This window comes from Larus michahellis, chromosome 8, assembly GCF_964199755.1.
Source record: "Larus michahellis chromosome 8, bLarMic1.1, whole genome shotgun sequence".
In the NCBI taxonomy this organism is placed as follows: Eukaryota; Metazoa; Chordata; class Aves; order Charadriiformes; family Laridae; genus Larus; species Larus michahellis.
The window spans coordinates 56,090,061-56,103,798 of NC_133903.1; the positions used below are offsets into that span (position 1 = coordinate 56,090,061).

The following is a 13,738-nucleotide window of genomic DNA, read 5'->3' on the forward strand; positions in this document are numbered from 1 at the left end:
ACGGATAGATGGCCAGTCCCACGCCAGTCCACGCAGCCTGTCATTAGCAGTCCCCATTGTCCGAGAGACAGAAATAAGGCCAGTGACACCCTCCTCGGCAGAGAACTGAATTTGAAGAAGATTCACGACTTATTCACATTAATACCAAACACGATTTGGGTGGGCGGGTGCCCTTTTCGTGCCCGACGCTGACACCGCTGACGGCTCCGGGCCGGGAACGTGCCCGTGCCCGCAGACACACGCACGGGGCAGAGGGAGAACCAGCAGCTCCTGTTCCGCCACGCTTGGCTCCAAGATAAAAGCGAGGTGGTTTAAAACCGTGTTATTTACCATCAAAACAGCAGATGGGAGGAGTGAGCAGGAGGCAAGAGGCTGACCATCAAGGCAGTTTTTACTTCTGGGAGCGCTGACAGAGAATAAAGTATTTAATTATTCAAGGCTGAGCCCCAGCAGAAGAGGAGGAATGCATGCCAAGGAAGGACGAGAAAAAGCTACTGCAAACCTGCGTTCAGCCTCCCGGATAACGTGTTCGAGGAAAGCAATTGTTCAGTTCCTCCACGCATGTTAATCGAGATTCTCCGGAATTTCCCAACAATAAAAGGTAGAAATAAGGAGATCGAAATCTGTCTTATTCAGAGAGATGGAATCACCCGTGCCAGGAAACTTCATCACACAAGGACCGTGTCAGAGCACCTCTTCATGCCTCCAGATTCACCTTGCCATGGCAGATCTGTAGACAATTTGGAGCCTGGTACATCACTCCTGATGGTAGCAGCTCAAGCGCCCAGTGTCAACCTCACCGGTATCATAGGATTATATTGAAAACCCTGCCGGAATAGACGATTTTGGGTTCCAGGGATGAGCGACGAGAAGCCGCGCTCCTGCGGGGCTTCCCAGGGTCTGTCCCCCCGCAGGGCTGCGAGGCGCCGTGACCCCCCCCGCCACCTCCCGTGCTCCAAAGCACCACCAACAGATGCTTTTTTCACCTTGGCGTGTTACTGCCAGACGTTCAGCACCCGAGATCTTTTCCACAATTCCCTTCGTAGTGCGATATTAGCAGCGGGCATCGTCGCTCGCGTTACAATGGTCTAAAAATAGCGAATTTGTTGCAGAAGACGGCTCTGTGCCAGCTGCATACTAATACAGCTGCCTGGAAGGAGGCAGCCGCAAGCAAACAGAAGAAACGCTGGCGTTATTTGCATTACCCTTCCATGCTTCACCGGCTCTCTGAAATTACAAAACCTACCAAAGAGACCAAAATTGGATGAGCTGGAACAGGAGCCTGCAGCCGTCCGCCTGTACGCAATTGCTTTCCAACAGCAAAGAAACCAGAAGCTGTTCTCACTTACTAACCTCTGAAGTTCACTAGATGTAAAAAGAGAAGAAAACCAGTGGGGTTTTTCTTCAGACTGAGGATTCGTGAAGGCCCCTCCACGCTGTTACGCCACCCGATAGATGGAGGCGTCACTATCCAACGCCCAGCGCAGCGCAGCCACGGCTCTGTACCCCACGGGGACACTGCATTCCGAGATGGAAACTCAATATTGAGCCATTCCAGGTTTCCTTTTCCCCAAGGTGTAACTGAGGCAGGAAGAGCCTGGCTCCGGGCGCTCCCAAAGCCTGTGGCTGTGGGGAGGGAGCAGCCTCCGGGTCCCTGCTCCAGCCAAGGATGGATCCCAGTGAATTATTCCTTGGCACGCAGACGGCCGTGCTGCAAAGCCGCTCAGAGGGAAGGACTGATGTTCCCTGTTAAGAACAGGGCAGCTTGCCAAGCGCGAACAGCCCGGACCCATGGCAGCAGACCAGCCCAAAAAATAAATAAAAGAAAGACAGAGAAATCCCCTGCGAGCTCGCAGCACATCCTCTCCCATCCTGCTCCGAGGTACCCTGCCCATGAGCGTCCGGCAGCAAGATGTGCCCACAAGCAACAACTAAAGCGAAGCAGGAATGGATTTTTGAAGTGATGTGACGGGAGCAGCGCTGAGCGCCCAACCTGCCCGGGACCGGGACGTGTGCGCTCGGCACCAGCGACCCCGGCCATGGACGGCCACGGCGCTGCTCTGCGGTGGGAAGGAGCGGTGGCTCCCAGAGCCGGCTCACCCCGTCCTCTCTGGGAGCAGGGACCATCCTTCCCAGGACAGCTGATGTTTTGGAGAACGCTCCTCGACGAGCTGAACGGCCTTCATCCCTCCCCTGAAAGGTGTTCCTCAAACCCAACGATGGGAACCAGACCCAATTGCGCAGTAACACTTCGGCTTGAAAGCAGCCTTTTGTGCACAGATTTCTTGGGGCTGGAAACCAGAGGATGGCCGCTCCCCCGCGGATGTGCGAGTGCCGGAGAGCAGCCAGTGTCCGCGTACACCAACCGCTCGCTTCCCGCAGGCCCTGCTCGCAGCAGAGCATCCTGCATCCCGCTGGGAGCGGGTCCTGCTCGCAGGTGCTGCCGTCCTTGCCAGCGGCACGAAGCTTTCCATCGCAGCCGCCTTTCCCTGCTTGGGGAAGGGTTTTTTTAATAATTGAATGCACAACGCATCAAAAAAAGCTCGGACACAGAAATAACCTTTTCCTTGGAGAAACAGCAAGTCTGAGTCTCTCCCAGCTTTCCATGAGGGATAAACACAAGAGAAGTGGCTCAGCTTCTGAACATCTGCGTTGTGAGAACATCTGCATTTCAAAAACATTTAAACAGCTGCATTAGGGAAGTCCAGACCCAGTTCCCAAGGGGAATGCGATTAAGGCTGGTTCCTTCTCGGAAGGGCGCAGACCCCCCTCGGGATGCCGGTGGCTCTCCGCTTCCCTGCACCCTGGGAGAGCCCTCACCGGCTGGACAGGGAGGGATGACACGGAGGGATGACACGGAGGGATGACACGGAGGGATGACACGGAGGGATGACACGGAGGGATGACTCCATCTCCGGAGGCGAGGGGAAGCGCCAGCATCCAGCCCATGAGTCACCCCGACGTCCATCCCTGCCCCATCCCTCTCCCCACAGGGCTGCGGCAGCCAGCGCCCCCGGAAAAAACCCCAGCCCACTGAGGTCTGGCTTTGAGGACTTGGATTAAAGCTTGAGAGAAGAAACTCAAAGGGTCGATTTAAAAGAGGAAATGAGGTTATTTCACATCTTCAGTGTTACCTCTCTTGAGGAGCCAATTCCAATTACCTGATCAATGAAGTTCTTAACACTAATGCAAAGTTAGAAGCAAGATACAGAGACACACATGCAATTATTTTGGCTTGACAAGATTTATTTGTATTTTTTTGGATCCAATCTAGTGAGGAAGAAGCACGTTACTCACTACTTACTTAGATTTTACACTTAATTTACATCTGCCTTCAGCTTGGCACGAAGCGTAGCAAAAGAACGTTTTAAAAGACTTTCTTCAGTCAACGAAAGAAAACCTTCAGGATGTGCCCAATAAGGTCCCACCATAGGAAGGATTCACGTCCCTCATCTCCAAACGCTTCTTATAAACACGGAACAGCAGCCGCTACTGAACTGACAACGACCAGAAACTGAGCCTTCCCCAGCTGCAGAAGTGGCAGGGCTCACCCCAAGCCTTGCTTTTATTACCCAGAGGGTGGCCCCAGACAAGCTTTTCTGCTTTTCAATCTCAGAAAAAGCTCCCACCTTTGAAGGGCCTGGTGACTGAACAGCACAAAGAATGCCCTGAAGGCAAGGCGCTCTGCCCTTGCAGCAGAAATGCCATCAAAGGCTTGTTTAGCATTTAGCAACCTGCTCCCAGGTGCTCAGCCGGTTACCGACTCCAGCTCAGCTGTTTGACTTTAAAAGACTCAGAACAAAGCGTTATTTCTCTAAACACAGTCATCTATTGAAGTCTGAGAAGCTGAGACCTTAATAAAATTACAAAGCTACTCTCCTCTGTGTTTCAGAGATAATTATAGGGTTAAGAACACAGCAGTAGGCTTTATACAGTCTCATTTTTAACTTATCTTAATGGTGATACATTAAATAGCTTCCACCCGCGTGTGCTGCTCCCTGCCCCCAGCCCGGCTACTGGGACAGATTTGCTCCCGGAGCTGATCCACCATGTGGTGACGGGACCACCAGAGCCACAGCAAGGACAGGCTGCAGCCAGAGAAAGAGCTACAGAAGCCCCAGAGCAGTCCGGATTGAGAAGTGAATTGTTCAGTTGTTGTTAGGTTAGAGTTGTTAGGGAGAGGGATTTTTCCCCAAACGCTTTAAACCACAGGCACGGGTACAACTCTTCTTTCAGCAAGGGGCAGATCGGTCTTGCCCCTGCTGCTCCTGACACCATTTTGCAGATTTTTTTGCAGGTTATTTATTATATGGAGGTTTTATTTTGTTTTTCCAACTCCATATTTTATCTTCTTTCAGGAACTAAGGGTGCACCCCAGGAAGACACCTTCCTCCACAGCTCCCGTACCCATACAGTTTTCCAGTTACTTCGGGCCACTGTAGTTTCAGGGACAGAAGGTACTTTCCGTCTGCACGCACCAAATCCCAGCAAAAACCGTATCACAAGGATTGATGGAAGGCAGGGCAACTATTTCAGTTCACCAACAACCAACCTCATGCTAAAGAAGTTAAAGTTGTCATGACAAAAGCTTGGTAAATAAACATCAACTCTTCTGCAGCTGGTGCCCGAGGGAGAGCGTGTGTTTAAACGCTCAGACATGAGCGTTCCTTCCTACGAGCTCCTCCTGCACACGTATGGATCAATAATTTCATTTACTGAGTACTTGGGCCCTGTCCTCCTTTCAGCTGGGACACAGTCAATTTTTCTTCCTAGTAGCTGCTGTCTTTTGGATTTAGTATGAGCCTAATTTGATAGCGACAACTAGAACAGTGTGTGTTAATTAACGTTTATATTAAGTCGAGGATTTTTTTCAGCTTCCCACAGAAGCTGAGAGGGAGCAGAGACAGGACAAGCTGGCCCAAGGAATATCCCACACCACAGACAGCAGTATATATACACATGGGGCTGGCGGGGGGCAGGAATCCGCAATCACTGCTCAGCACAGGCTGGGCCACCCATCACCAGGTGATGAGACTAACGGCATTACTTTATTTTTGTATGTTCTTTTAACATTTTTTTTTTCTTCCATTACTGTGCTATTAAACTGCCTTTATTTCAGCCTATGAGGTTTTGTTTTTTTTCCTTTTTCTCCCTCTTCTCCCTGCCCTACGGTGGGTAAAATGAGCGAAAGGCTGTGTGGTCCCAGTTGCCAGCTGGGGTTAAACCACGACAGCTCATCGTTTAGAAACTCATCACACAAAAACATTTGGCAAACACGGAGCGAAATACCATGGCTTAAAGTCTTCAGCACTGGGAAACTAGTAGTTCGAGTCTTTGCAGAAAGGATTTTTGGGGCAGACATTTGTAAAAACAAAACAAAAAAATATTAGAAAAAGTCTCATGACTCTGCATTTCACCAACTCTGCGCAGACCGAAACATCCAAACCAGAGAGAAGGGGGCTGAGGGGAGACCTGCTCGCTCTCTACAGCTCCCTAAAAGGAGGGGGGAGCCAGGGGGGGTCGGGCTCTTCTCCCAAGGAACAGGCCATGGGACAAGAGGAAACGGCCTCAAGTTGTGCCGGGGGGGTTAGGATGGATATTAGGAGAAATTTTTTCATGGAAAGGTTTGTCAAGCCTTGGCCCAGGCTGCCCAGGGCAGTGGTGGAGTCGCCATCCCTGGAGGGATTGAAAAGCCGGGCAGACGCGGTGCTGAGGGACGTGGGGTAGTGGGGGTCTGGGCAGCGTTCAGTTGATGGTTGGACTCGATGATCTGAAAGGTCCCTTCCAACATGGACAATTCTATAATTATAAACCAGTGCAGCTGCTGATGGTTTACATACTTTAAAACAGGGAACCTGCTCATCATCTGCTCAGCTACTTGCTCGCACAGTGCGAGCAGCTCTCCCTGCAAAGATACGTATTGGCATGTCTCATTCCCACCTTCAGAACATGCTCCTGTATCACCTCGCTCTACGGAGGCACCATAGCAGTTCACATACAGCGCGGGAGAAAAGCAACCTTAAGAGAAACACACTGGGAAGTGAGACCACAGCCAGCATCTAACGAACGATGGCGAGTGACTTACTTAGGTCGTTGTCCATCTTGAAGGCGATGTCCAGCTGCATGATGAAAAGCATGAACTGGAACCAGGGGCTCATCTCCTTGCTGGGGAGGGGAATGTGCACGGCAAACACGATATCGTTGGCTTCGATCTGCCTGCTCACCGCCTCGTCGAAGTCTTTGAGCTTCTCGCAGTGGTTGGGTCCCCAGGGCATCAGCCACTTGGTTTTGTGGTGGTTTTTTCTCACATCAATGCACTTCACTGACATGTAAGGGACAGCTGTAGTGGGGCTGGGAGCTGCAAACGGAAGAGAACCATGTTTTTAGCATCTTCAGATATCGTACACAGTGGTTTCCCCATCAAAGTGTGGGGCTCCCCATTCAGCTGTCTGAAGGTAATTTAAAACAAACGCATCGAATGATTCCCTTTCACAGCTCCTCGATCCTGCAGTTAAGCAATTAGGTTTATTACGTCTACAGGCATATTACTGACTTTGTAGTGGGATCGAATTAGGATTAGCTGAAGCAGTGGGAATCCGCCGGTTCAGTCTCAGATACCCCCGTCACACCGAAATCACACGGAAAGTTCCTGGCATCGTTTTCCGCGCATACGCTCTTCCAGTTTGCTCACTCAAGAAATCCACTTGCGAAGCACGTGGGTATCCCCAAACCCAGACAGATGAACTAATCCCGGACCTTGCGGTACCGCAGAGCCGGGGGCAAGACCTACCGCGGCGATGTGAACCCGCGCACAGCCACGCGTTTGCCTGGGCAGGAGGAAGGCTTTTCTCCCCGCCGAATCACGCAATCATTTTTTAAAAACATCAGGGAAATAAAAGAGTTCCCAGCACGGACAAACTGGATTTCGCTGCATTAATTCTGGACTTACTTTCAGGCCCACCAGCGACGTGGTCTGGAGCACTCCAAGCGGAGAAGGTGGTGCAGCCCTCCCTGGGCCATAAACCATCTCGTCGTCCACAGGGATGATGAGCCTCACGGCAGCGCGGCACTAGCGCCACTGCCACTTCACGCTCCCGCTATACGCGGGGGCACATCCTCATCCCCAACATAGCTCCCATTAGTAAGGTACGCGAAACACCTTCGGAAAACCAAGCTAAATGCAAACGAGTTTCTATCCTTTGAGGTTATCACCCATGGGCACCATCACCAATAGACCATTCTCATGGATTTTTGCCACCACTGCTGGAGGTGGCAGTGCTGTTTAGAAAGACTACCAGTATTTTTACTGCTTCTCTAATCACGCTGCTCATGGTCCTACCTCCATAAGACATCAAACAAGGGATGCAAGTTACTGAAAAGAGGGGAGACTGAGATGAGATGTGAGGCAGAAATTGTTGGCTGTGAGGGCGGTGAGCCCCTGGCCCAGGTTGCCCAGAGAAGCTGTGGCTGCCCCATCCCTGGAGGGGTTCAAGGCCAGGTTGGCCGGGGCTTGGAGCAACCTGGGCTGGTGGGAGGTGTCCCTGCATGATGACTATGACAACCAAAGATCTGCCTCTCTCTTCTCCATAGCCACAGGGGTGGTTTTTTTGAGATATTGGGAGAAAAGCAGCAGAACGGAGAACTTGGCTCTGAAACGTCCCCAGCACCACAACAAGCAACGAGGCTTTGTGTACGTGCACAGGACACCCATAACGTCTAACATCCCAGATGGGATCGTTAAAACTATGGGTGTTTATACTGCTTGGGCTTTACATTGATTAGGAAACAGTCAGAAACTCTGAAGTACCAATAGGGATGAATGCAGAAAAAAGATAAATAACATTCCACCTTCGGCCAGAATTCCACCATGAACCACCTCCCAGTCTGAGTGAAAGAAAAGGCTTTTTAAAACTCAAATATATTTCCAAATTAGTTCTTCCACGCAAAGAATTCTTATGACAGTGGTTCTTGCCCTGTTTCAAATATCATTTGGGAAATAAATATTTTAATGCATCACAGAACTGGGAAACCATGGGGACGAGCAGAGCTGGAGATGCTCCAGTTCCTCATCTCCCCGGTACGATCCCAGGGGCTTCCATGGGTCAGAAAGTCAAGCGATCAGAAAGTCGGTAATTCCCCTGTCCCTTACGGATCCATTCCCCTTTTTGTCAGAGAAAGAAGTATTTTTTTGCACATCAACCAGCTCAACGCACTTTAACGTCCAATAGACTTCACTGCAATTAAAGCAGAACCGTCCTGTTTTCTGAAGCGTTACCAGGAAGGTACCACTGGACGGGCTGTAATGAATTTCTTCCAGCTTCACAGGTTTTAAGAAGCAGATGGAACAGGTTAATTCTTTCTTTTTAAGCTGTTAAAAAAAAAAAAGAAAAAAGACTTTTCTTTATTTCTGTTTTAGCTTTAAGTTCTTCAAATTCTAGTGATGTGATACAAGTTTGTGAAGTGACATTTAGGGGAAAACCCAAAATTATCCAGCCCTTTTTCAAACGAAAATAAGACTTGAAATTCAAAACTTTAAGTGCAAATTTAACCTCATAAAGTAGGTTAAATTTACCTAATTATGTAATTAACCGAATACTGTAAAAATGCTGTAAAGCAAGTGACAAGTATTGAAATATTACAGAATCACAGAATCTTCATGGTTGGAAAGGACCCTTAAGATCGAGTCCAACCAAACCCCTACCATCTCTGCCACCAGAGCATGCCCTGAAGTGCCACATCTAGACGTTTCTTAAACACCTCTAGGGATGGGGACTCAACCCCCTCCCTGGGCAGGCTGTGCCAGGGCCTGACCACTCTTTCAGTAAAGTCATTCCTCCTAATATCTAACCTAAACCTCCCCTGCCGCAGCTTCAGCCCATTTCCTCTGGTCCTGTCATTATTCCCCTGGGAGAAGAGGCCAACACCCACCTCTCTCCACCCTCCTTTCAGGGAGTTGTAGAGGGCAATGAGGTCTCCCCTCAGCCTCCTCTTCTCCAAGCTAAACATGCCCAGCTCCCTCAGCCTCTCCTCACATGCCCTGGTCTCCAGACCCCTCACCAGCCTGGTCGCTCTCCTCTGGACACGCTCCAGCACCTCAACGTCCCTCTTGTACAGCGCGGCCCAGAACTGAACACAGCACTGGAGGTGAGGCCTCACCAGCGCCAAGTACAGAGGCACCATCACTTCCCTGCTCCTGCTGGCCACGCTGTTCCTGAGACAAGCCAGAATGCTGTTGGCCTTCTTGGCCACCTGGGCACACTGCTGGCTCATGTTAAGCTGGCCGTCCACCAGCACCCCAGGTCCTTTTCTGCCGGGCAGCTTTCCAGCCACTCTGCCCCAAGCCTGTAGCGTTGCTTGGGGTTGTTGTGACCAAAATTCAGGACCCAGCACTTGACCTTATTGAACCTCCTACAGTTGGCCTTGGCCCATGGATCCAGCCTGTCCAGGTCCCTCTGTAGAGCCTTCCTACCCTCAAGCAGATCAACGCTCCCACCTGGTTTGGTGTCACCTGCAAACTCACTGAGGGTGCACTCAATCCTCTCATCCAGATCATTGATGAAGCTATTAAACAAAACGGGCCCCAAAACTGAGCCCTGAGGGACACCACTGGTGACGGGCCGCCAAGAGGATTTCACCCCATTAATCACAACTCCCTGGGCACGGCCATCCAGCCAGTTTTTAACCCAGCAAAGAGTACACTTGTCTATGCCATGATTCGCCAGCTTCTCCAGGAGAATGCTGTGGGGGACGGTGCCAAAGGCCTTACCAAAGTCCAGACGGACGACGTCCACAGCCTTCCCCACATCCAGAAGGCGGGTGACATGGTCATAGAAAGAGACCAGGTTGGTTAAGCAGGACCTCCCCTTCCTAAACCCCTGCTGGTTGGCCCTGATCCCTTGGCTGCCCTGCACTTGCCGTGAGAGCTCACTCAAGATGATCCTCTCCATGATCTTTCCTGGTACCGAGGTCAGGCTGACAGGCCTGTAGTTCCCCGGATCCTCCTTCCAACCCTTCTTGTAGGAGGGTGTCACATTAGCCACCCTCCAGTCATCTGGCACCTGCCCTGTTGACCAAGATTGTTGATAAATGATGGAGAGGGGCTTGGTGAGCTCTCCCGCCAGCTCCCTGAGTACTCTTGGGTGAATCCCATCCGGCCCCATAGACTTATGTGCATTTAGGTGCAGAAGCAGATCATTGACTGCTTCCTCCCGGATTATGGGTGGGCTGTTCTGCTCTCCATCCTTATCTTCCAGCTCCGGAGGCTGAGCACCCTGGGGATAGCTGGTCTGACTATTGAAGACGGTGGCAAAGAAGGCATTCAGTATCTCAGCCTTCTCCTCATCCTTGGTTGCAACTTTCACCCCCAGCATCCAGTAAGGGATGGAGATTCTCCCTGGCTTTCTTTTGGTTGATGTATTTATAAAAGCTTTTTTTGTTGTCCTTAATGTTAGCGGCCAAGTTGAGCTCCAGCTGGGCTTTTGCCTTCCTAGTTTTCTCTCTGTATAACCTACCGAGATCTCTGTACTCCTCCTGAGTTGCCTGTCCCTTCTTCCAAAGGTGGTAAACCCTCCTTTTATTCCTAAGTCCCAGCAGAAGTTCCTTATTCATCCAGACTGGCCATTTTCCCCGCTTTAGACTTGTGACACTTGGGGACAACCTGCTCCTGGGCCTTTAAGATTTCCTTCTTGAAGGGCGTCCAGCCTTCCTGGACCCCTTTGCCCTTCAGGACTGTCTCCCAAGGGACTCTCTCAACCAGTGTCCTGAACAAGCCAAAGTCCGCCCTCCGGAAGTCCAAGGTGGAGGTTTTGCTAACCCCCCTCCTTACATCGCTACGAATTGAAAACTTGACCATTTCATGATCCCTAATAGCTTATAGCCTTTCATCGCAGCATTCCAGTCGTGACAGTCATCCCACCACGTTTCCGTGATGGCGACTACATCACAGCTGTCCTGCTGCACAATGGCTTCCAGCTCATCCCGTTTGTTGCCCACGCTGCGTGCATTTGTCTAGACGCACTTGAGCTGGGCTACCGATTTCACCCCCATCCTTGGCCCTTTATCCCTAGGCTCATTGCTAGTGGGCCTGGTTTTATCCCCTTCCCCCTTCGGTTCTAGTTTAAAGCCCCGTCCATGAGCCTTGCTAACTCTTGGCCTAACACCCTTTGCCCCTTTCGGGATCGGGTTTTCCCATTCTTAGCGAGCAGGCCCGGTGTCCTGCAGATCAAACTATGGTCACTGAGCCCAAAGCCCTGCTCGTAGCACCAGTTCTGGGGCCAGGTGTTGATCCGTCCTATTTTCTTGTTTGCCCATTCGTCAGTCCCCAGAGCTGGAAGGGCAGAGGAGAACACAGTTTGTGCTCCCGAACCCTTGACAAGCCGCCCCAAGGCCCTGAAATCTCTCTTCATTGCCCTCAGACTTCTGCTCTCCAGCTCCTCACTGTCTGCCTGTACGACCAAAAGAGGGTAATAATCGGAGGGCCGTATCAGGCCAGGAAGGTTCCTGGCTCTATCCTTAACACGGGCCCAGGGAGGCAGCAGACCCCCCTGTGGGAAGGGTCCGGTCTGCATACGGGACCCTACACTATTCCTACACTACGAGTTAAAGCGGAAGCAGCCCATAGAATAACAGCCGCACAGGCATACGGCATAACAGATGACAATGTCAAAGTCTCCAGAGAAAAAACGTCGTGGTGGTCACGCAGAATCGGAGCTGAGGTGGCCAGCCCGTGGGCTCCTCGCCTCGTCACCATCCCAGGACTTCCCCACCAGATCACAGCCCACCAAAACACCCCTCCGGCAGCACGCACGAACACCCTACCTACGCACTCGAGGTATCGCAGTGAGACAAAATAACCCAAACCTGAGCAACACCCACAAAGCCGGGGCCGGCTGACACCCCCACAGCCGGGTGATTCAGAGCCAGCGGCCGCTGCGTCCTTTGGCCGCGTCCTGACAACAGCAGCTCTGTTGCTTCGTGGGACCCAGGCCAGGAACTCTGCCGAGCATCTTCGCTGCCGTGCCACCTCGGCAGAAAGATGACATCCTTCCTACAGCCGGGGGAGATGACTCAACCTGCGAGTTGGGAGGAAGTTATTAAAAAGCAGTTGTTTATAAACTGCATTTTTTTTTTTTTCCCCGCTCAATTTTTTTGACAGCAGCAAGTTTTTTTTCCAGCTGAGGAGCCACAGTGGGCTGCAAGGAAAGGGATTTGCTCAAGCAGGAATTCTTCCAGATCCAGCGCTGCTCTCACTAGCAATCCACAGCCCAAGAGCATCACAGACCTGTAGCGCTGCCGCATCCCAAACCCCCACCGCATCCAGCGGTCCTCGGGGACCACAGAAAGCTCACACCTTACGGCAGCCCCAGAAAAGGGCAGAAAAAAGCCCCAGAAAAATGCCAGAAAGAAACTGCAAAATAAAATAAAATCAAGCAAAATAAAATAAAATCAAAATTAAAAAAAAAAAACCAAAGAATAAATCAACCGCAAGTCCAGGGTTACAGCGTGCTTTAATGACCTGCCGTAAGCGCAGCAATCGGTGCGCCATCCTTTTATCACACCTCCATGCAGAACACAGAAACCGTGGCGAAAACTGCAGCTGTAAGCGAATATTCGGAATATTTTTGTGAAATAAGCCAGACATTCAGGCCAAGCTCTCAGAGCTTTTTAACTTCGACAGATCTTTGTGTGATTTAAAAGCCAGTATTTCTGAATTAGGAGATATTGTTACTTCTACAGAGAAGACAAATGTTTCTTGCTTTGATGCAACTCATTCTAGCCATAAATACATGTTTTCATCACTGACTGATTATGATTTTAAATACTTGGCATGCTAACTCGAGTATCCCCTCTGCCAAAGTTACAGCTTTGAGGAGCAAAGAGACAATTACTATATATATTCCTTGTCGGGAACTGCACACCAAACAAACGTCGGCACTTGGCTTGCGTTACTTGCTTGGCTCCCGTCCCATTAAATTCAAGTGAGTGTTGAACCAAGCTGGGGGGGGGGGGGGGACCAACTAAAAACGCTTTGTGAAACTGCAGCCAAGTCAACTAACAGCATTACAAAGTGCTATGCAAAACAAAGCTCGCATCGAGGGATTTCAGCTAAAACGCGGTGCCAAGCAGGCTGCTCTCAGCCCGTCTGCCTGTGGGCTGGCGGATGGTTCAGCTTTATGGATTAAGTGATATATGTCAGCCTGGAAGTAATTAAATCGCCGTTTGTGCCTCATGCAGTGGGTGAGCCTCAGCCCCCGGCCCAGCCTGGGCACTGCGATGAGGAGTGCGGTACCATCTGGGGGGGGTCGCAGGGCAGCCCAGAGCAGGGCTGGTATCCAGAGGGGTTTGCAGAAGCTGTGTGGGAACGTGGCTCTCCGGGAGCCAGATCCCACAGGAGCCAGCTCGGGATGCCCAGGAAGGTGCCCTGGGACCATGAGCAGGCATCGGGCAGAGCCCCCCCCACCACCAAGGGGTTTGACCCCTGCCATGCTAGATGCCCAAAGGCATCGGCATGAGGCCAGCAGAGCTGCAGGCACCATCAATGGATGCTTCTAACCCTCCCCACTTAAGAGGGAAAACTTCCCCCCCAGACAAGTTTCCAGAGAAGATGATTCACAGCAAACCCTTTCGGGGCGACAGCCGTGATCTCCCGGGGGAAGCGGGAAGGAGGTGACTGTCACCAGAGCCCTCCTCACTCTGCTGGGACAAACCTTCATTAAATCTTCCTTAAAAACCCAGGCAA

The 13,738-nt window shown here is 51.1% G+C and overlaps 1 protein-coding gene across 1 annotated transcript in view; it reads right to left on the reverse strand.

Moving 5' to 3' along the window:
* Nucleotides 1-13,738, reverse strand: part of WLS (Wnt ligand secretion mediator) — a 39,690-nt gene that overhangs the window by 14,404 nt on the left and 11,548 nt on the right. The window contains exon 2 of the mRNA XM_074597494.1: nt 6,086-6,358. Coding sequence (XP_074453595.1) covers nt 6,086-6,358 — 273 coding nt within the window. The remainder of the gene's footprint in view (nt 1-6,085; nt 6,359-13,738) is intronic.